The sequence below is a fragment of the Scomber japonicus genome, chromosome 16 (assembly GCF_027409825.1).
Source record: "Scomber japonicus isolate fScoJap1 chromosome 16, fScoJap1.pri, whole genome shotgun sequence".
NCBI lineage: Eukaryota > Metazoa > Chordata > Actinopteri > Scombriformes > Scombridae > Scomber > Scomber japonicus.
Window position 1 is genome coordinate 16,231,423 of NC_070593.1, and position 24,088 is coordinate 16,255,510.

The 24,088-nt window shown below is 38.3% G+C and overlaps 1 protein-coding gene across 1 annotated transcript in view; it reads left to right on the top strand.

The window, feature by feature from the left end:
- The window catches only part of ltk (leukocyte receptor tyrosine kinase), a 75,379-nt gene that overhangs the window by 37,941 nt on the left and 13,350 nt on the right, over window positions 1-24,088 (top strand). Inside the window, exons 5-19 of the mRNA XM_053335149.1 lie at window positions 7,852-7,925; window positions 8,283-8,381; window positions 9,783-9,932; window positions 10,202-10,430; window positions 12,765-12,904; window positions 13,932-14,069; window positions 15,782-15,931; window positions 16,553-16,653; window positions 16,772-16,932; window positions 17,406-17,500; window positions 19,546-19,617; window positions 19,994-20,168; window positions 21,271-21,421; window positions 21,615-21,743; window positions 22,196-22,352. Coding sequence (XP_053191124.1) covers window positions 7,852-7,925; window positions 8,283-8,381; window positions 9,783-9,932; window positions 10,202-10,430; window positions 12,765-12,904; window positions 13,932-14,069; window positions 15,782-15,931; window positions 16,553-16,653; window positions 16,772-16,932; window positions 17,406-17,500; window positions 19,546-19,617; window positions 19,994-20,168; window positions 21,271-21,421; window positions 21,615-21,743; window positions 22,196-22,352 — 2,021 coding nt within the window. The remainder of the gene's footprint in view (window positions 1-7,851; window positions 7,926-8,282; window positions 8,382-9,782; window positions 9,933-10,201; window positions 10,431-12,764; window positions 12,905-13,931; window positions 14,070-15,781; window positions 15,932-16,552; window positions 16,654-16,771; window positions 16,933-17,405; window positions 17,501-19,545; window positions 19,618-19,993; window positions 20,169-21,270; window positions 21,422-21,614; window positions 21,744-22,195; window positions 22,353-24,088) is intronic.

Sequence of the window (24,088 nt, forward strand, 5' to 3'; positions counted from 1 at the left end):
TAATTATGTATCAAACACCAGTATAAACAAGCTGTTCCCTTTGTGGGAGAGAGACTTGTACGTATGCACATTTGGTGTGTAATGATACCAGAATCACCAAGACAATGTGCTGTTAGTTTCTGGGGAATTTATTTTTTAAATTTCTTAACCTTTTCCGACCTGTAATTACATTTATATGTCATAAAATCATCATGACTCCAGCTACAGTATATCTATAATATATGCATGAGCATGAGTGGAAATAAATGTTGGTTGTATGGCAATAATGATATGTCTTTACTTTAGATATATTTAATTTTGCCATTTAAAAAAGTCATACATCAGTGTATGGTTGAGGGTGTTGTATGTTACGTGTGTTTTATATTTTTGATTATGCACTATATAGAAGAAATTGACTTACTTAACTGAAGAGTTGTGGAATGCATTTGAGTAATTCCTCCATATTTTACAAACACAAAAGGTGAAGTATGCCTATATGTCCCAGCTTTTTTTTATTCAAGTGTTTTCTTTGTGTTTTTGTAACATCTGGCATTGAATCCAGTACTGTAAGAACTAACTCACTTATGTCAAATAACTTGCAGTATGCATCTACAAGAATGTAATTAGGTCATTTTTAACTTTATTGATCTCGGAGAGGAAATTGGATTTAAGCTGTATTATTATTGCAACAATAAAGACTTATTGTATAGTTTTACAATACAAGTAGAAGCTGACATAAATGCTTGTGGATCATTTTTTCCTGGAAACCAATTAATTCCCAGTAACTTTTTGATTGATGTAATTTGCAACAAAGCACACGTTGAATAAATATTGAATGACTGCTGTATACTTAGATTTTCACCAGCCCTGGGCCCAGGCTCTAGATGCCTCTAATTACTCTTCAGAGTCAGGCTAGCATTGTGACTAACACTCAGTCTCTCTGATAGATTTGTGTCTTTCATTTTACATGAGGTGCACAAGTATAGTCTGTCTAATGAAACTGGAATGGAGAAGGAATGGTTTGGAGTGGCAGAGAAGGCACCCAAAGGGAAGATCAGGGCCAGGATGAGTCATCAAGTCAGTTTTATTTGTATAGCCCAATATCACAAATCACAAATTTGCCTCAGGGAGGCTTAGCAATCTGTATAGCAATACAACATCCTCTATACTCAGACCCTCGATTTGGAAAAAGGAAATATTCCCCCAAAAACCCCCTTTAAAGGGAGACAAATTGTTCTAAATCACTAACAAAATGTCATGTGCTTTCAAACAAAGAAGATCAAGATTAAAAGATCAAGTCTTGCCATGAGTATTTTAAATGTATTTAAACCTGATTTTTTGGCCACTTTCAGGCAACACAAAATTGACATATCATCTCATTTGAAGGTTGATTTGTTTGATTTGTCAAACCTGGCACTACCTGGCAAATCTAAGTCCCATGTTCTCTCTCTTGTTTTTTCTGAGTTCCAACACCTGAGGAAAATTTCTGGCTGTTTGCTGTTGTGTGCTGAGCAACTGTACAACTGAGCTTTTCCTCTGAACACAACTACGTGCTGCAGCCGAAAACAAAACAATGAGAGGACTGAAATTAAATCTATAGAAATAGAAAAGTTGTCAGCTTTGAAAAGATGAGGGAAGCTACAGAGTCAGATGATAATTCATTGCTACATGTGATGCCTCTTGTATTACATATTGTCATTTGATATAATATTTTTCTAAATATTATACTTACTGAAAATAAACTCAAGGTAGGAATGTTATGCTTCACCATACTGTAGAAGGTATGACCACAGAATTGGGAGGCACTTTTGTTCTACCATTAAGCCGGTGGTGGATGTAGTCACATTCCCAGAACAACGTGTATAAGGGACAGCCAGCATGGTGGGACAGACAACGCTAGACACCGACGCTGTTCTGTTACACGTGATGCTTCTGACCCTGGAAAGCCGGCATGCTATCTAAAATCATGCACAGGGACAATATTATGTTGATCTTGATTGGATCAGTGTAAAAAAGCAAAACCGGCATAATTAGCGGCCTTCTTTACAGTAATGTGTGATCTCTGTATAAAAGCTGTCCTTCGTGGATATGGAAGAAAAAAATACTCATAGAGAACAAATCATGCTCGCTCTTGCTTCGGTTCCATTACTCAATAGGTTTTTTATTGAAATGAACCAAATTATACTTGGGTTTTTGTCCTACAGTATATCATCAGTTAAATCACAACATCAACATTTCATCCAATATAAAATAAATATTTTTTTCAAGCTCACATTCATGTCTGTATGGTAAACAGTATGATGTTTGAGCCAGCATCTAGTTAGCATAGCTTAGCATAAACACTGGAAATGGAACAGCAGCTACTGGCTCTGTAAAAGGTAAAATTGCCTACCAGCATCTGTAAAGGTTAATAAGGGAAGTATCTGGTCTCAACCAAGAATTAGTCCAACACATATCCCCCTACAAATCTGCAGCTTGTCATTTTTACACTTCGCCTTTTGTATGGATTAAACAAACCAGATATAACATGCTAATCTATATGGTGCCGTCTGCTCCACCTTAAGCTTGTATTTTCTGTTGCCTGTTTAGCTACTTGAATGTGTGACCTCTGACAGGGCTACTGAACCTCTGTGTTATTGTTTATGTGTCTGGCAGGCTGGTACTCCCTCTAGCTCTGTCTCTCTTTACAATGTGCGCCACTGAGAACAATTTGTGAATGATTCACTGCATATAAAAGAGCAACATCTACCCATGTACGCACTCCTCTTACCTCAGTGACTCTGGTAAATGGCAGCGACAGATTGGAAGCCTATAATTTTGCTGTCAGTTTTACGTCACCTAGTTGTCATATCCATCTCCCAAGAAAACATTGCACTCATCCTCTCCGGTTGTTTCAGTCCCTGAACGCTTGGCAAACTTGTTCTTAGGATTTGGTTTAGTGACAGACACAATGTTAATACCCTCTGAAGTGGTGCTTTGATCACACCGTAAAGTCAGTCAAACAACCAGTCAAAAGTTGTCTCCTCTCAGAGGGGATGATCAAGCAAAGGTTTTATGTGTGAGACTTTTGTTTTATTTCAGCTTGTTTTGCTTCTTAAATGTATTTTTTCTTCCTCAGACTCACATAAATTAACTGGAGAGTTCCGAGACAGACTTAAATGCGCTCATAATTGCATACTTGCAAGCAATTACAATGGCTCAAACACACATAGCTATATGTTAACAAGGACACGGGTAAACTACTTACATTATAAGCCACTGAGTACTTTTATTATGTGTTGAATACTTTGAAGTTTCTGTGAAGAGTGCTTTGTGTGCTTGTGTGTGTGTTTGTGTAGGTGCAAGTTGTGTATAATTTGTCTCCTGTGTGTTTCATTGCCATATGTTTCTCTTCCTTGTCAATGAATCCACATCTAAGCCTCCATCTGTCTTCATACTTGATGCAGTGAAGTTGTCAGTGGATATTTTTAGATCATTGATGCCTCTATAGTCAGTTCAGCTGTGATGTGTCTCCCCAGTGACAATCGGGGATATACCCAGGAGGGAATGATGGATTTGAGGGGATCAGGTGGAGAGAGAGAGATGAAGTTTCTCCCTCAGCAGATGAGGGAGAAAGTACCTCAGTGATACGTACACAGGGATGGATTCTGGACCTCTTAAGCCTCTTTTATGAATATGTTAAACATCACCATTTAACATTACCACTGTGAGCATGTTAGCATGTAGCCCAAATTACAGCTGTGTCTGCTGCCTGTTTTCAGTCAAATACAATTTACAGGATGCCACTCTCATGGGTGCAGGAAGAGCAGATGTGATTATCATTAAGTGCTGGAACAGATGCAAAAATAGCATGCTTCTGTTTTTTTTTCCTTTTTTTGTTTGTTTGTTTTTTTTGTTTTGTTTTTTACACATGGCCTAAGTTATAGTGTTATTTTAAAATGACAACCAGCCAGTACTCACACAAAAGTTTTGCCAAAAGCTGCGCAAACAGACCCAGATGTTCTCTGTTCTCACACATTTCACTGTTGTGTGAACTAAATTCTCTAAAGTGAAAATTAGAGATGAGTTGGAAAATAAATGAAAGATGGAGAGAGAAGAAAAGACATATTGTTCATGGCCAGGTTAATCAGTGACAAAGTGGCCCCGGAACTAAACTGAACTACATCCAGGAGCCACTTTCAGTCCAAAAACTGTTTTGAGCTTCTACCGTGTTACTGACCTTAACACAAACTTTATCCTAAAAAACTACCCGTAAGTCAGCTTTTGCTTTCTACTGACAGCATAAAAAAGTCACCCTTTGTTCAAAGTCTGTGGTACAGTAGCACAGCCAGAGCCCTGGATCACCATCAAAGCTGCTCTGCTGGCTCATTTCATCTGTCTCATGAAAGAGAATATCATCTTGTTTTCTTTTTCATTCTTTATCCAAACTGTACAAAGCAAAAAGGGAACAAGTGGGAGGCAGTGGAAATAAGTTCATTTGAATTCAAGGGAGATTCCCAATGATCTGTTTGCTATTTTATGTTAATAACAGTCTATTAAAAATGTTTTTTTTCTTTTGTCTGAATCCCCCTTTTTTGGACTACAATTTTTCCCGGTTTCCGGGATTCAGGAATCTATCCATAGCTCTTTTTATTCCATAATTACCAATGAATAGCTAAGCTGCCATTCAACTACACAATCCCCCTCCCCCAACTGCTTTTAATAAACTGTCTTCATAATAATTTGATTTGTCCTGCTTGACCTGTGTGACCTTTCCTTACAGGCATTGAAGCACAGTAATGTCACTGTTCAGAGGCCATCACAGGGGTTAAGTTGCAATGACCCACTCAGATATGATCATGTCCGTCACTGGTCATGCTAGTTAGTGTGTTGAATGTCATGTCACGTGTAAAGTCTGCTCCCTCCTAGTCATCCCTCTTCAGCGTGTTAGTCCGCAGCCATGTCCAGTGACTTTTCTCTCTAAAACAAGACCATGTTTGTTGGCTGGAGAGTGTTTGGTCAGTTTGCAGTAATCCTATTTCTGGATCAACTCAGAAGTTCATACATCCATCACATATCAATAACACTTTCTGTTCACTTTCTGTTCAGTCAGTATACCAATCTGTCACTGCTTTAATGGAGAAAGACCAAACAAGGCTTTAGGTTTAGATTTAGTCATGGAGACTTGATGGGCTCTTGAAAACACTGAGCAAAACATGCATTTCTAACATTCATATCAATCTAGTAAATAACACATTTTGATTCAATTGTTGGTCCTGATTTACATAATAATGATAGTTAGAAATGCTATTTAAATTGCAGTATTAGTAATTCACATATGCACATGTTTTTATTGACTTAATACTTAAAGGTACACTATACTGTATAGGATATTCATAAAAACAAACATAATTCCTCTCAGTTATCACTTATGATCCCACTATGTGTGGCTGTGTAGTTATCTGCATAGATAGATAGATAGTTCCGAGTTAATATAAGTTCACAGGGTGTGAGGTCAGAACTTGTAGCATAACAGCCAGGTTACATTGTCTCTGTCTCTGTCTCTGTCATGGTTGTATAAAGAGCTGCAGGTCTGTGTGTCTGCTTGACTAGGGTCAGTGCTGAGCTACACACACATAGAGCAGAGAGGCTATAGTTGACAGGATGAAGCTCTGCATTCACACAAATCCGACAATGTGACATCTCTCCGCAGGGTTGTGAGGAGGTATTGGTGTGTTTTGGGTTTTTTTTGGGGGGTGGTTTTTTTGCCTTGTGTTTTTTGACAGAACAATAAAAAAATAAACTTTTATTTCTCCGATTTGCGGTTTTGTTCTCATTCACGCCACTTGCTCTCTTCATTCACTCTCTAGTTCATTGTTGCCCTCTCTCTCCCTCAAGCACTCTCTCTTGCTCTGCCCGCTTGGCTCAGGCCACGGAAGAGGGGCAACCTTTAAATGTTGTGTTTATGAACACCAACTTACCTTTAATGACAGATAATTTACATTTTTAAAGTACACTCTCCTTTACTGCAGTTTACAGTTGTTTAGCCATGCTAGCAGATGACTATAGGGATGGCAATGGCAGTCTGTAGGTTGACTTACCACTTTGGTCCAGGACAGACTGTCATTGAGTTTTGTACTGATGGTCCCCAGAGGATGAATCCTTCTGATTTGGGTAATGTCCTTCCAGTCACACCATCATGAGGTTTTGTGTGAAATGTCTCAAAAACTAATGGAAGGATCACCATGAAATTCATGACATGACATTCAATGATCCACTGACTTTTTTATTTAACAAGATTACAGTACTTTGTTTTTTTGTTTTTTTAAGATGGTGATCATTGTGAACGTTATACCTGCTAAAAACAGCATGTAAGCATTGTCATTGTTTGCATGATGTTAGTATTTAGTTAGTATTTGGTTGTATTGAGGCCATACTCTTCATACATGCAACCTTGCAGAGTACAGAGTCACTATAGACTTGATTTGCTTTTTGATTTGTTAAGGCTGAAAAGTCTGCAGATCTTCATGTCAGGCTGCATTCAGCCCAGTCCAATTTTTTTTTAATCGACTTAGTGCTTCTCTCATCTTCATTATGAAGGATGGACAGTATGACAACAGTGTTTAGACAGATTTTAGTGAGTAAATCAAACTGAACCAGTAAAAGTGAAAGTAAAAATATCACCGAGCCATCATGCTGCCCAGCTATTAATCCATATGCTGTTATTTTTTTATGGTAAGGTTGATTATCATATATAACTGTGAATTTCTAAATGCTAATCTTCATCTGTGAGAGTTACAATAATCAGAAACTCCACCAAATATATTATGAGGACATCTGTGTATAATAAGCAGAGAGAGGTAAGATAATAAGCACTTAGCAAGAAGGGCATCAAATGCTGCAGACTACAGAGCTGGTAAATTGCCTCCATATTGCCTCATCTAATGCACTGAGTGGTTAGTCATAAAGTGCTACTGTATGTTGAAGGAATTTCAATCATGTTGAGTATCTTGCTTGTTACTGATGGTTTGAAGGATTCTGTTTGTTGACAATTAAGCCTAATAAATCTATTTTCATGTATTGAAGACAAGGTATACATGAACGTGTTGTTGTTTTAAAAAAAGCTTTTAAAACTAATTTCTTCCCTTTTCCATGTATAGATGATAGTAGGTTAAGATATGCCAGAACCCTGCTTGATCCTTTTACAGGTTTAGTCACAACAAAACTGAGTGAGATAGAGTAAGTAATTCAATTTAAATTTTTAGGGATGCACCGATCCAACTTTTTCAGTCCCACTACCAATACTTTAGCTTTGGGTATCGACCTGTTTACTGTAGTTATTAAGCTGTATGCCTCACTGTGCTGAAGACACTGGGGTCATTCTTTTATGTGTAAGATAAAATCAGGCTTGACTTAAATATTGCTTTCTTAACTTCCTAACTTTCCTAACAAAAAGTAACAAATAAATACATAGATATAGATTTACTAGACTGATATTTACTTAAATAATGGTATCTGATTTGCATTGTCACTGATACTTGATCTTTCAGTTTGAGTCAGTATTGGACTGATATCAGTATTGGTATTGGTGCATCTCTATTAATTGTATTGTTCATCTCACTTTAAAACTATTTCAAACTGTTAAACTGTATTATTATGTTAAAAGACAAAAAAACAAGCTATTAAATCCCTTGAAATGCATGTGTGATGTTTTAATGTTTCACATGGGAAAATTATAATGAGACATCCAAAAACCATACAGGAAATACAGTTTTACTTGTCACATGTCCTGTTCCCAATCCAGAAGTTTGATGTAACAAAGTACTCGTGAAACTTTTATTTCAACCTTTCTCTATTCCAGCCATTATCTGTACTCGCTTCATCCATTTGCAGGACTGTGGGGTCCTGGAGCTCATACCAGCTCCAGGACCCCATGCTTAATATGAGGTTATACCAGCTCACATTAGGTAGGAGGCAGAGTACACCCTGTACAGGCTGCCAGTTTATCACATGGCTGACACATTTAGACAGTCACGCTCACAATCATGCCAGTTGGCAAGTTAGAGTTGGTCGTAACTTCTTTGGACATGTCTTTTCATTCTCTCAATTTGCATATTCTCCATAAACTATAGTTTGCATCATTGTTACCTGCTGAGTAAGGCTAGTGTGGGCATGTGTAAAATGATTGTGGTCAGTGCAATGTGGAGTTGCATTTAAACACGTTGACCATGAAATACATTGTGCAACTCCTCGAAACACCATAAATATGAGAGCAAAAAGAGAAACCTCACTTCCTCTGTCTCTCTGTGTTTGTCTCTCCTCAGTCAGCAGTACCTGCAATGCTCTTTTGGACAGATTTCTGGAGGAGAACCTTTCAGACCAGCTGTTTCCTCATCACTTGGACTCAGATCATGACAGCCAAAGTAAGAGTTACTGAATCTCTGCACACACACAAACACAAAATAAGCATTACCATGTTCATTGTCATCATCATAGTGATGTGTATAGTGCACATATACAGCATATACTGTAAAAGCTTGAAATCTGTTTAAAGGTCAATAATGACTATGTAGCTAATCATCATAAGAAACTTGACCTTTCAGAAATGAAAAATACTCCATGTGCATTTCAGGTACAAGTTTAAGTCGAGGTTTAACAACAGGGGTTTGTTAGATTGTGAAATTGAAAGAACAAAGCAGCACACAAGCAGCATGCTGACACCAGTGAAACTCTTTGGCAGTAAAAAAGAAAAGCTGCCACATTTTTGGGTCATTTGTGATCAAAGGAAGCTTATTTTTAGTTGATTTATGAAAGAAAGAAATGAAAGTGGGTTTCAAAAGAAATAATGATTTAATAATGCGCCTCATATTTCTGTCCTTTTATCCCCAGAGGGATTCTTATGGCTGTTTGCCATATTAGCCGTAAAGGCAGTTTCCTCTCCAGCCATCACATGATGTCTTGCACGCCTCCTCCTTTCTCATCCTGTTCATCATTCCATCTAAAACAGACAGACACACAATCACTCAAAATGAACAAAGGGTCTGCCTGTTTGGCTGTTACATTTCAATTAAATTTAGATGAAAATTAGGCCATGGACCAAGGACTTGGAAGTCCCTGGTAAGTCCAGGACTTTTCAAAGCATTATTTAGCCAACAGATTATTTAAGCATTATTAGTGTGGACTACTACACTCACATGAAAAAAAAAGCATCTGGCATCCATGATCGTCTATCCCTCTGTGTGTTTTGAAGCACTTCTGGATCCAGAAAGTTGGACATTTCTGAATTTCATTTTTACGGGTCATTAAATGCTACATGTAGCAAGTTCTGCTGGGCTGGTGGACAGCCTTGTGTATTTACTGTTTTCTAGATGTTTTGTGATCTCAGAAAAACAGCTTGTGATTGTTGTTGAAATCATAAGATATAATTCTCGTGACCCAAAGAAAACAAGCCAAAAACATCATCTTCAAAATCAGTTTTGGCTTGTTTTTGGGGAATCACGGATGCTGTTTGTTCGCTCCAAAGTTTTGTTGACTAGTTGGCTTTGAAAATTCAACATTTATTCTGTTTTTTTTTTTGTTTTTTTTAAATGAGCTAACAGCAGGCAAATACAATTTGACAATATATGAAAGTCAAGAGGATATAAACATTGTTTTGGCAGCTGTAAGTCAGGTAGGTTTCATAGGTACATTTGGTCCTTTTTTCCTGCATTCATGCATTGTGTAAATAACACTTTCATAAATCTCTGTGATTTCTTTATGTGTTTTATTCTAGCTTTTTTTTTAATGTCCACATTATTTACTAGTCTTTTCTTTATGTCTTGCAGTTACCTCCTGTGATTTTGAGTCTGTGTGCCTCTGGACTTTATCAAATCACAGCCACCACAGTGACTGGTCTGTGGTGTCTCCAAAGCAACCAGAAAATGCACAGGCTGGGATGATGCCTGTCACCGACCACTCAGTGGGAAGCGCTGACGGTAACAGTGCAGAGACTCATTGAAGTTCAACTTAATGAGTGCTTCAGGATACTGCTCACGATTTTTTCATTTGTAAAACACGTTTCAGACTTCTGTTTGGGGAGTTTATATAAAGCTCTTCTGAATTTGTGGTTGATATATTCTAATGGAAAGTCTGAGATTTATCCCAATGTTGGACCATTTACCAAATGAATAAGGGGGGTGACATTATTATGAGGCTGCTATAAAACTGTCCAGCATGAAATTTCTACTCTGTTTCATTACCCTAGGGCACTTCCTTCTCTTAAGTTCCTCCCCTGCTGCTGAGGCCTCTGGGAGATGCGAGTACCACTTAACCAGCCCAGTGCTGACAGGAAGTGACCGGCACTGCATTTTGCATTTGGCTCTGTATGAAACCAGTCCAGCTGTGGAGAACCTCACGGTCCTGATCAAACCAGTTCTTCCAGGTTCAGCTGTTAAGTCTGTGGACCTAAACCGCAGGGGACGAGATGAACGCAGGTCAGCAAACACACTCACTGCTGTTTGTGCACAATAATTATATATTTAATAGTGTACGTACTGTATTCTTTATGCAGCACAACATGCCAATTTAATTACTGTCAAAAAGCAAACCCTGCATCTTCACTGATTGAAGTGCTTGTCAAATTGAGGTACAGCCTGTAAAATGAATGAAAGGGAGCTTAGATTCTGCTGTATTGAAAGGTGACACAGGCTTTCAGGCAGAGCAAGGGCACAGAAACTAATACATTTTACTTCTCTTGTACTGAAGTTATATGAAGAAAATTTGTCTTACCTGCCTTGTGGGACAAAACTGCAGAATTGTTGTGACCATGCGGGGACAGCAGCCCCCTGAATATTGTTTGGGAAATGCGCACATGCATTTCCTATTGATCTAATGCTGAAGCACGACCATCTTTAGAGCAGCTAAAAGCATTCTCGTCTCTAGATGCAGACTCTGGAAATTATTTTTTATATAATTGGTCAGGACAGAAGAGGGATGGATGGGCATAAGCAATAAGTTTGTACATTGGCTTTGTTAGTGTCTCTGCAGTAATGGACTGGGCAATTCCATTATGCGTCACACAGAGACAGTGGTTTCATTATTTCAGCCCACTGTTCATCCCTTACTAACCTGTAGATTTAACTTGTGGATGTACTCCATTTAAAGCATAGTTCCCATCTGATGTGAAGCAGCTCTTACTGGAGTACTGTGTGTGTGTTGCACTGTGACGTTTCACCTGGACCGACTGTTCTCAGAAGCCAGCATCTATCCTAATCTAATGATTTTCCTGCAAAACAAAGGCTTAATGGCCCAAAAAATGGGCCATAGATTATGTGCATTATCTTCATTTTACAATATGCACCCTATAGCGAGACATTACTCACCCACTCTACTAAATGTACAGTACAGTATGTTTGAGTTACAAGAAAAACATGGGTGTATTTTTTTCAAAATCTGTTCTGAGAAATTCAATTATAATGTTTGGTTAAGCTTAATTAAAGCGCCATCAGTATGTCAACCTTAGTATTCAGGGCGACAAAAAAGGCTCATCTTTACTCAGTGATGGTTCTTCTTTTTTTTATTTCTAGCAACACTCTAGAGAAATATAAAAGCAGTAAAAGATGAAGGTTGCAAATTCATATCAACCATGTAGGTTTCAAAAAAAGCCAAGCATTTGGAAATATTTCATGAGGTGATATTTGCTCAACATGTTGTTAGCCCTACAGGAGTCATTTTGACGAGTGTTGCATGTTTAAACAAAGTGTTTGTTAACAATAAAAAAATCCTCAAGGCAACCATTATACCTAGTTTCATTGAGCCTGATATTAACAATGCTGATTATAAACTGTCTGAGTTAACTCTGGGTTTTTCTGATGAGCTATGAGTGCATTCACATGAAGGAGACAGGGCTCTTAATTACATGTGACATCATCAGAATTAGTGGCTGAGTAATTAATATGATATGAGATGTAACAGTGATGCCCGCTGGGACATTTGGTTATTGCCCCAGCAGAAAATGATATTTAGTAAAGGGAAATGCATTCAGTGTAATCACACAACCAGGAATAATATCCAAACCTTAAAAGTTAAAGCTGTAAATAGATGTGAGATTCATCACATATGTCGGACATATTTACTGTATATATTCAATAGTAAGCTATAGAGTGAGGGTTTGTTTTGTTTTTTTGTCATTTTATCATCACATAATTGTCTCATTGACACTGCTAGCCTGTCATGACCACATAAAACCCTAAAATGTAGCTTTTTATTATTTTTTTAGTTTAGATATTTTCTTTGCTCTTTATTACAGTCACTATTGTAAACTCAGTCATTTTGTCCATGTCAGGATCCTGTAAGGAATTCTGACTGCAATATTTCCACTTCAAATGTCACAAACTTTGGCTTCGAGAGGCACTTTTGTGTAATTAGTTTCAGCAGATTAAAAGGAAACTTGAAAATAAAGTGAAAGTATCATGATAACCTCCATCAAGTTTGGAGAGCTGCAACTGACATCCACGGTAACCTTTTTGTTTTTCAGTTTGCTAATGACATCAGCTAATGTTATTAACCATGTTAGCTCAGTGATTGACAGCAGGTGACTGTGGTTGCCTAGTGACAGCAAAAAGGATGCTGCCGGTACATCTGCCTGTGCAGGATTTTATGAAATTCTCTAACTAACTGCTTGCACATAGATGTTTACTCACCCCTTTTAATACAGCGCCTTTAAATGTGTCCATATGAGCCAAACTCACCATTAAAGATTAAAAACGTTTAAAAATTAAGAAAGGTATGAATTCCTACACATACTTTTTTGTGATTGGTTGATGCAGGTCTGAATGGGAAATTCTTGAGACTGTGATTGGCCAGGTGGATGAGCCCTTTCAGGTTACTCTACTCTACACTTCCTGTTTGGGTGAAGACAAAGCCACTTTGGCTCTGGACTCACTGGAGCTCATAGACTGTGAATCAGGTGAGTTCATTTTGTCCTCTGGAGCTATAATTTACAGACTGCTTCCAAAACTAAACACTGTAGTGTTTTTCTTTTCAGTTTAGCACCTTTTACCAAAAAAGGAGGAACCAGCTATGCAGTTTAAACCTGCTGGTTCACAGTGGTACTTTTGGGAACATCTGGTTTAGATACCAGATAAGTCAATTATTACTGTAAGATTTCCAAAAAAGGTGAACGTGCTGGGAGTAGGGGCTTTGTGGCTATGTTCAATATTTGTACAGCCTCACACACATAAGCAAGCTGACATGCAAGTTGCCCTGGACTTTCATTTAGAGTCAAGTGTTGAAATGATTTGATGTTCATTTGGAAAGCTGTAGGAGTGTGATGAAGCTTGATTGATGTTGTTGTGTGTATGTTAGCATGACCCATATACCGGATTAAAGACTTATCCTTTCATACTACAAGTATTGCTGGAATTGTGACTCATGCATTATTTCAAATAATTGGACAGACAGGTACAATTTTCTTACATATTTGGCAAGTTGGTTGGTTTAACATTGAAGCAACTGCTTTACATTTTGTGAAATTTGCTTATTCACTTTCTGGTTAAAAGTTAGATGAAAAAAAATCAGTACCACTCTCATATTATTTGTCAAATATAGGGCCACAGCCAGTAATCAGTCAAGTGAACTATCATCTTTACAGCATGGTTTTTGTTTGGATTAAACAAATGAAATTCTGTGCTCGTTAGTGAGCTTTAAAGGTGTTGGTTGTGAATTGTGTTACCTTTGGACAGAGACAAGCTAGCTGTTTTCTGATTATAACTGATGATCATATTTATTGTGCAGACACGAGAGTGCTACTGATCTGCTCATCTAACTCTCTGCCAAGAAGCAAATAAGCATATTTCCCAAAATGTCTAACTATTCCTTTAAAGAGACATACTTAAGGGTTAAATTACTTCTAAATATGGAAGAATGTATTTTGATGGGTTATAGTTGGTTCTCTATGATATAAAGGATGTTTGTTGTATGATGACTCAATGCAGATCACCAGGATATCGAGCTGGATGTGGATTGTGGGAAATCTTTCCACTGTGAAAACTCAGGAGGCTGCATCGACCAGAGCCAAGTGTGTGATTTCCACACTGACTGTCCTTTAGGAGAGGACGAAGGCTTCATCTGTGGTGAGGTTTTTCTCATCCTTCTAAAACAAATACTAAAATGCAGCAAAAGATACTGCTTTGAGTAAAATCAAGGGATATTTCCTAAATAATCACTTAAAGATGCACTTTTGCAGTTGGCTTTAGGTTCAGGTACAGCAGAATGAATGGCTACTGACAGGCTGTTATCCATTTGCATTAGCATTGATTTAATGTTTAAATCCATGATAAATTGATAATCCTTTGACCCTAGGTACCAGATTATTCAACTAACCAAGGGCTTCTGTTGCCTACCGGTTTATTTAAAGCAGAAAGTAACAATTCTCAATCCAAGTGTTCCTATCCATTAGTGTCTCGTTAGCTGGAAATGGATATCCTCAATTTTCTGACACATCATGCTTTTAAAAATGTCCAAGTATTAGATATTTAACAGTCTATTATGCTTGTGGATTTATTAATGTTTTGAAATCCCAGATTTGAAAAATGTGCTGCGTTTTCAAACAGTCAATCAGTACCTTCCATTTACTCCCACTTCACTATCTCAAACAGGAAAGGCTTTCTGCCATTTCTTTGAAAACATTGATGTCCAGAAAAACACTTCAGCACATAGAAAAATCAAAAGCCTTGCTTTATTTAGTGATGAAATCCATGCACGGGGAAGCTCTGTCACAATGGTGGTGCAATTTCGTCGATGACCTATCAGCAAGATGTATGAGTACACATAAAATACTCCAACATTTTATAAATGCCTTTTTAGTAATCTTATCTGAGATCAGAAAAAAATCACCTGTTTTGGATGTTATCACTTGATTGAATGGGTTATTAGTGGTTATTAGCACCAAAAAAAATCATGACTTGGGTTAAAATGATCACCTGAAATGTGGTTAAACATGGCAAATGTAAAATGTGGTAACATTGTCAGGTTAAACTGCAGTAAAATGAAGAGAAAATGGTGCAACAGTGGTGTTGAACTATCATCTCTTGCTTGCAACTTGCAGATTTATCTATCCATCCACCACCTGACCTATGTCCTCCTACTCCTCCTAACAAAGGAAATATTATCACTGTCACTTTCTCAGGTCATTGCTACGGCTGCTAGATGACATCTGTGACTCAAAGGGCAGTCTACCTTACCAACAGATGATAATGCCCTTCTGAACCTACTAGTAGGTGTAGCAGGCCCCTTCTAACCCTTATTTATGAGGGTGATAACCATTGATAATGGCCATTCAATCAATTGCTAGCATTCAACGTAGTTTTTTTATTTGTTAATTAAAATGAGAAAATGTATATCATTCTCATGTCATCAGGTGAACTAGTTTAGTATAAAGACTGGAAGTAGAGGGAAGCCTCACTAAAATTAAAAATATGCCTATACCTCAAGTTAGCCTGCTAAGCTAGACTATCTAGTTCCCAGCTCCGGATCCATGCTTAACCAGTGGTGGAAGTACTCAAATCTTTTACTTAAGTATTGGTACCATTGCAACAATGTAAAAACACACCATCACAAGTAATAGCCCTGCAAATCCTTCAGTAAAAGTGCATAAATATTAACAGGAGTACATAAGCTATCTTTCATAGACAAAATAGATATTGGTTGTTATTTTACACAAACATGGTACCTGTTTTGTTTCCTTGTGTTTTATGAGGCAATTAGGATTTTAGGGGAAGTGATGGACTTCTTAACAGCTTAGATCACTGTTTCAATAAAATGCAATAATTTGCATCTTCTGTAGGTGCTCTTCCATTTGGCTCACACTGCTCATTTGAATGGGATGCATGTGGTTGGTCCGTGTCCAACCAGCGGTCAGCATGGAGGAGGGTCGCTGGACACAAACTCCTGGAGAATGAAGACATGCAAGGTGTCACTCTGCAGAGTACACCAGGTTAGCAGTGTGTGTGTGTGTGTGTGTGTGTGTGTGTGTGTGTGTGTGTGTGTGTGTGTGTGTGTGTGTGTGTGTGTGTGTGTGTGTGCAGTACTGCATTCGTGAAATAAGTATATTAACACTTCATACCCTTATTGTATTTACCTTGTTTGCGCTTGTGTATCTCTTCCCTTGCCTTCTCATGATGATACATTAATGTAATGTGGAGAGATGAAAGTTAAAAACTCAATATTTAACCAATTTCTGTCCATAAATCTCACATTTCTAAGTGTCATCAAACAGGCATTACATTCATTGTTCTTTCTAGACCCAGCTAATAATAGATATGCCTATGTGAGATTATTACCATATGAAGTTGCACCACAGGACCTTGAAGAGACCATATGGATTGTTTAAATCCAGCTGCAGAACATATTTGTGTTAGCAGAGCTAAAAATGGGTTTATATTTAACCCTTTGCTACTAACTGCTTTCATCTGTTTGAGGACAGTCCCAATGTATGAGTTAAATCACAACTACATCATAAACTATTCATATATGTCTGATATTGTTTTCTTGGCAATCCATTGTAAGGTATGACCCATTCAACTTTTTGTTCTCAAATGTATTGTGCACTCCACAGGGCACTTCCTGTTTCTGCAGGTGAGAGAAAGTAATACCCTTCAAGAAGCGTCCATTCGGAGCTCTTCTTTCCCTCCTCCAGTCTCCACTACTGCCTGCCAGGTCAGTTATATATATGAATAATTGTTTTATGTATTTGTAATGCCCTTGTGAGGCTTTTCTTCAACTAAATATTTTGCCAGTATTGAACTTTTTTCTGAAATTGTGCTTATCTGTGCAGATGCGTTTTTCTCTGTACCTCTTTGGAGGCTTTAATGGTTCATTGTTGGTGGCTATAGAAGAGAATAAGAGTGCCACAACACCATTGGTCTGGGAGCGAAATGGTCATTGGACAGATGACTGGGAAGATGTTGCCCTGCAGCTGACCGGCCTTCATAATGAGTATGTAATAGGAAAACCAAAAGAGTAGCGGAGCAGACAATTACTATATGTAACAAGCATGCAACAAACAAGAGTCAGAAATGGTCTCTTGTGCCTTTTAAAAAAAAAAAAAAGAAAAGGTAATGTTGAACATTACTTACATGTTATCACGCTGTGTTACTCAGAAACAAAAGTTCTTTCACATCAGATACATATTTTATTTTCCTGTTCTCAAGCAACAATTTTACAATCATGGTTATGAGGTTGAGGATGAATACATGTTTTAGATTGATGACGGGAAACAAGAAAATTGCTGCTTCCATCTAAAATATGTGTAATCATTTTGAAACACTTTGGAGATTTGGCCCACTGTCCTCCACACGCTGTTATTTTACAGATTTTTGTAGGATTTATCTGTTTGCATGAGACAGAAGTAGACATGAAGACAAAACTATGATTCACTGAATACACAAATGGCATGTGCTTTGCTCCAGGTTCCATATTAAGGTGACAGCAGTGTGGGGACAAGGCTCCAATGCCGACATTGCTCTTGATGATATCGCAATTGGAGCAGCCTGCTTTGACACAGGTAAGCCCTGCTTACATGTCACCATGATATGTTTGACAGTTAAGTCACAGTTAATGGCCTTTTGGTCAGTTACTGTAAGAAAAGAAGTCTCTTTGGCCACCTCAGTTTTATGAGGTAAGAAAGAGGTCCCACTGGTTGTAAAGTGAATGATGCAGCAAAATGAGAAGGGCACACAATAGCAAAACATTGATCGAGTTTATGCTTTCCTTCACTTCATTGTGATGTGCAATGTTGTGGTGGGCTCATTACTGCCCCCTCAGGCTTGAAATGCCTACTACAACTACGTTGTCATTTGTTTTTTCCCCCCATTGGCCACAAGCACAGGTATAGACAGTGGCAGAAAGTAACTAATTACATTTACTCAGCTACTGTATGTAAGTACAACTTTGAGGTACTTTTACTTTACTTGAATATTTCCTTTTCATGCTACTTTATAATCACAACACACACAACTCATAAACAACCACCTTTTAGAATACAACACAGTGTTACAGATGAAAGGCTTCCAACCTTTTTGTCTTTTGACGTCTTACAAAAAGCAGTTTCACATTTCAGATGTCTATGAGTTGTTAACAGCTACACCAGAAAGTGAGTTTTCCCTCTAAACTTCTCGAAACTTGGTTTTATTAAAATAAATGTTCAAATGATCCAATATTTTACCAAAAGTCAAAGATTAGAGAAAAAGTCCAGAGACTGAAAACAGTCATTTCCCATTAATCATCTCACACCCCTCAGATTAATCTGGTGACCCTTTGGAGAGGCGTCTGACCCCTACGTTGAAAACCACTGGACTACACTAGCTAACTATATATACTGTAGTTTAATCTAGTTCAACTTCCAGCAGCTACAACAGTAACATGCTGCTCTAACACTGATGCTTCAGTATTAATAATCTAATGATGTCACATATAATAATATATATCAGTCAAAGGGACCAAACCACTACTTTTACTGTAATACTTTAACTACATCAAGCTGCTAAAACGTACGTACTTTTCCTTAAGTAGGACTTTTCATGCAGGACTTTCACTTGTAATGGAGTATTTTTACATTGCTGTATTGGTACTTAATTAAAGGAATACTCCCTCCACCACTGGCTTGATAAATTATGAAATTCTGCATCATTATCTCTGAATTTGTAGTGCTGTGTTTGTTCACCCTTCATTGCTTAAAATGATCTGCATGTATGCAGAGCTCTTGCTGAATGAAACAGAGCTGAGGAGCACAGGGAGTCCTTGAATGTTGAGACTGACTTAACTGATGACTGCTGTCTAACACTTAGAGCTGCAGCGGTTTGATGCCTCGTTTTTGTGACTAGTTATGGCATGAGGGTAACCGACATTAAATGCTTCGCTACAAATGCATCACCACAACACTGCAGGAAAAATATGTGCCAACATTCTTGTGTCAGTGTCATTATGCAACTCTCACAGTTATGTGAAAGCTCTTTTTAAGCACCCTTTTCTGCACCATTGAAATGATGGATTTTAGTACAATGCTGATGCACATGTGTGAATTGTGATTAAAGGGAACAGTGTTTTTTCTTTGTGTGTGATTGAAGGGAAGGTTGGTTTTCAGTGAAAACAATGGAATATGGCTGTAGCTTAGTTCCAGTTGGGAAACAACATTTTCTTACTGAGATCAGGGTCAATTCAGGGTCCTGGAGTAACTTCAGCCAGCTATAACTTATTTTAAACATTTATGTCCTCTCTGTGTGCTGGCTTACTCAAGTTCAACAATGCTGAATTGGTTTATGGAAAGGGTCTGCTAAAGGGCAGTACATCGAACCTCAGGTCTAGGGTTTGATAAAATTCGAACAAAACTAACATCTAACAATCAACCTTTACAGAACCTACATTTACTGAAACCAGTGATACATGTAAAGGAATTAAATACTCCTTTGTCTTTGGAAAGGCCATTCATTTTACTTTTGATCCATTTATCTATGTCGCTTTCTGTCTGAATGTAATTTCTGCTCCAGTGAAATGCAGGTGGATGAATCTCCTTTTCTCTCTTTCCTCCCACTTTTCTCTGCCTCTCCTCAGATCTCAACTCTTTCCTGCCCATGGCCGACTTGGAGGATTTCTTAAGCCCCCTTCCAGAACCTTCAGCCTCAGGTAGTGTGCCTTGGATACCTTGTAAATGTCCAAAGCATCTCTTGTCTATCGTGTAATTTTTAATCAATTCTGCATGCAGAATTTACATACCATGTTATGAATTGCACACTCACAATTTCTCTGGAGGCTTGACACTTTATCTACCAAATCAACCGACCAGAAGCTTTTAATCCATTCTGAATTTAGCACTCACATACCAGGTTGTTCATGCAGTTTTCAGTGACTATCAAAGATACCTTGTGTGTTTCTGTGCTTCGATGTTCAGTTGTTGATCTTTATTGTGTGACAGTCACACAGCAGGGCTTATTTCTATGTATACTTTCTTCTGTGCATACTTTCTCCCACAGTGTTTTTTCTTTCATCTCCATTTTTCTAGAGGTTTCTTTGATGACGTGGTTGTTTAACTCATGTGGTGCCAGTGGACCCTATGGTCCGACCCAGGCCCAGTGTGATATTACCTACAGGAACAAAAATGTCAGCGTCAGTGTGGGGAAGGACGGCCCCTCGAAAGGAGTCCAAATATGGAGGGTCCCTGCTACTAACAGATACATGTAAGTAACAGGGGGCAGGGATTTCATGCTCATGTACATGAAATTTAAGGTTAAAGTTACTCTTGTGGTCTGTTTACAGGTCTTGGGGCATATTACTGCTTATATGAAAAAAGTTATATAGCGTTTTGTGGCTTCAGTTGAGTCTGTGGAGTTTGAAAATGGAGAAAATCCAAAGATATGAAGTTAGAAAGTTAACAGATGTCAGGAGTCTATCCCTCGTGCCTGAAGATGCTTGAAGCTAGAAGTTCAAGGCTATATTAGCTACAACTAGCATAACACACCCAAATTATCATTAGTCATATTTCTATTATTATTATAATTTTTGTTGTTGTTGTTACTGTGCCTCTCTAGACCTGCTCAATGTGGAAATGACAACTTTGCTATGTAAATAAAAATAGAATTTAATTAAATTGAATTTCTGAACTGAACTTGTTGTATTGTGGGTAACATAGATTTCAGATTTTGACAAAGAAAAAAAACACACATTCAATAAAAAGTATATCTGTGCCTGCTGCATCAAAATAAATGTCAGGAGTCCATTGGTGAGTGCAGTACTAAATCGGTGGAGTTCATCTTTAGTGTCCACCATGACAATACTAACACGCAGATGTTTATACTGTTGTGTGACTCAGAGAGCTGGGCTTAGTGACAATTTAGAGGTGTGACTTTCAAGCTTGGGGAATAAACTGTTCATGCCATGCTCTGTGTAACTGATTGTTGTCCTGCCAGATGAAGACTTAAAGCAATTTGATTGTCTTTGCAGAGCCAGTCGTGGGAGCTCATTATCACACTCACGACACAAGATGAGAGAACAGAAAAGTGGCAGGAATAATCATGGGATTTACAGGGTGTTAAATTACTCTGGTTATATTACACACAGCTGTAGTCTCTGAGAGTATCAACACAGAGCATCTTTTAGTCAAAGAAAATCTTTATAAAACCACAGGTGATTGTGTCTCCTGATTTGTGAGTTCTGATAGATGTCTCTAATTGTCTGCACTGCAGCCTATCTAATATGATATATACTGTGGAGCCTGAGCCAGAGAGCAATTTCTTTCAGTCACAGCATTTAATCCCCTTGCGGTGCAATGATCTCCCTCAGGATCTCTGCCTATGGGGCTGCAGGAGGGAAAGGAGCCAAAAACCACAACAAACGCAACCACGGTGTCTTCATATCAGCCATATTTCCTCTGGAGAAAGGAGACATACTTTACATCTTGGTCGGCCACCAGGGAGAGGACGCGTGCCCAGGGGTGAGTAGCTTGAGCGCGAAGTCTGGATGGATTCAGTGATGTATTTGATGTCCCAGTGGGCTATCTTTTGCCAGCGAAAGCTGGAGAGAAGAGATTGAACTACATAAAAAAATGTCTTGCTTGCTGTATTTATTTCTTTTTTGTGAAGAAGGCTTTTCTCTGAAGCTTGACTTTCTTTCTTTCCTTGGTATAGAGAAATCCCCACACCCAGAAGATCTGCCTGGGAGAGTCGTTAGTGATTGAAGATGACCTCAGGAGAGAGGCGGGTGCAGAGTGGGCTGGGGGAGGAGGTGGAGGAGGGGGAGCTACCTACATCTATAAGGTGACACCAAACTTAAGTGTGTGTTGTTTCCTTACTGTGTGGCTGCACTTGTGTGATACCTCGTATGGATGCAGTGTACATGTTGTATGGCAGAAAAATGTCTGTAGGCATACTGAAGCAATTCATCACTGTCTCATACTCTTTCAATCTCCAGTATATGTAGAATCTACATTTAAACCCATGTATTAAATAATTGTATCATCAAAATTACACACACACAATGAATGAAAAGAAAAGAGGGTTCACATGTCTCATTCATTATGATCCACCATCTGTAATAAACAAGGGCTTTCCTGAATCATGTTCAATTTGCTCTACTGCTGAGACTGCTTTGTCAAAACTCTAATCCTCTTCCATCTGCAGTAATGAACATATGCATGTGTAACACTGAGCACGTTCATAGTTGAAAAGGCCTCAAATAAATGAGATAAAATGTGATGCTTTCCTGCCAGATGGAGGGCAGTGAGCTGGTTCCCTTGCTGATTGCAGCTGGTGGTGGAGGAAATGCCTACCTGGAAGACCCAGAGTCCAGTCTGGACCAGGTACCACTGGAACAATACGAAAACAGCACCACGGCTCCCAGTACCAACGGTCAAACCGGCGCTGCAGGTACTATAATAGAAGTTATGGTGCTACCAATGCAAACTACAAAAAAATTATTTTGTCAGTTACCTGTAGTGGTGTCTTGCTGTGCATATAGTTTATTTTATGTGCCCAAATCTTTGAGATTACTCCTTCTTCTTTTTTGTAGTGCTAACAGCACTGAAAAATTACTTCACAACATCTCTTTTCAGAGATATTTTTATTTTGCAAGTACATAGCATGTGGTCAAAAGTTGTCAAAGGGACTACTTGTTCAATAAAAGTAGTTCTAATAAAAACTGACAGTGCAAAATGAAATTAAATTAACCTTTTAAGCAGTAAACTGGACCATTTTTTGTAGAGTATCCCTTGAGAACAGCAAATACTGATTATTGCAGACATGTATTTTAAGATGAAAAATGTGTTTATACAGTAACCTGTACATGTAGTTTTAGTTTAGTTTTCACAGTACTTGTATCTTTTAAAACATCCCACTTTATTCTGACTTGATGAGGTTGAGGGCAACAGTTTTATATAAATGCTGCAAAAGTGAGAAGAAAACATCTCCACTAGATCATCTGTTTTACTGACACTTGATGAAGTATGGTCAACACAAAAGAAAGAACAGAATGAAACATTATGTACAAGATAAATCAGATATAAAATGACACTGAAGTATGGTTGCAATTTTTCTGGTTCTTTTTTCCTCTTAGAAACTGAGTAAACTTGAACTGCTGTTTTATAACCGAAAACATGTTATTCATTTCTCTCAAAAGTAGAGTAAATCCTGCACATCAAGACGTGTTGGTTGAGGGCCACGCGAGGATTTGTTTGCTCTTTAAATATACACACACACACACATAGTCAAAACAGCACACGTTGGCATGCATGCATGCTCTCACACAGCAGGATGTGTTTGGCCTGTGGATAATGGGATCTATGTGGATCGTATTTTTAGTTGCCTGACAGGTCGTGACCTTTGAAGCAGTACATATGCGGCATAGAGGTCTCTGTTTGCTCCTGGAAATGCTTGCTGGAACGTTCTCAGTAAATCCTCGGAGTCTCAACACAGACTATCTATCAGCTCATCTTATTGAAACCTCCATGGGACTGTTTAGATAAAGATCTTAGTGTCAGGGGAAATATGTACCTCTTAGGAGCATGTGTGTTCATTGCGTGTGCGCGACCTGCGTATTTGCTGGTGTGTATTTCTGAACTGTGTTTGGCTGGCAGTGTTGAAACGGCTCATAAGCCTAGAGCTGCAGCAGACGTGCATGTCATTATCGAATCACAGGAAGGGATTTAAAGAATTTGCACAATTTGCAAAGGCTTAATGGCTCCTGCTGTACATGTGTGATTCATTTAAAATCTGCTTTTATCTGCTCATCAGCGTAGACTGGAGGCCTTTTGATCGTTTATGGATCTAACTTGTTGATTCACTTATTATTCATTGCAGAGGCCTCTCTGTCTTCGTCATTGTTTGGTGTTGACCATACTTGCTCTTCTCTTCTATCCTTACTTTTCAACATACAACTTTCAACATATCTGTAACTTAATCTGAGACACAAATTGAAAGGTTTAAAGTCTGCTGCTAAAGAAGCCACTGCTCAACAATAGTATGTGTCTGTGAGGGAGATTAGCATGAGTGTGATAAGTGGAAAGTGTTGACATGCTGGATGCTGTTAAGCAAAAAGCAAAAACAACAAAGGTCTTGTGTGGCAGAGACAGAGTGAATGGACCAGGCTTTGCTGATTACCCTTTAAT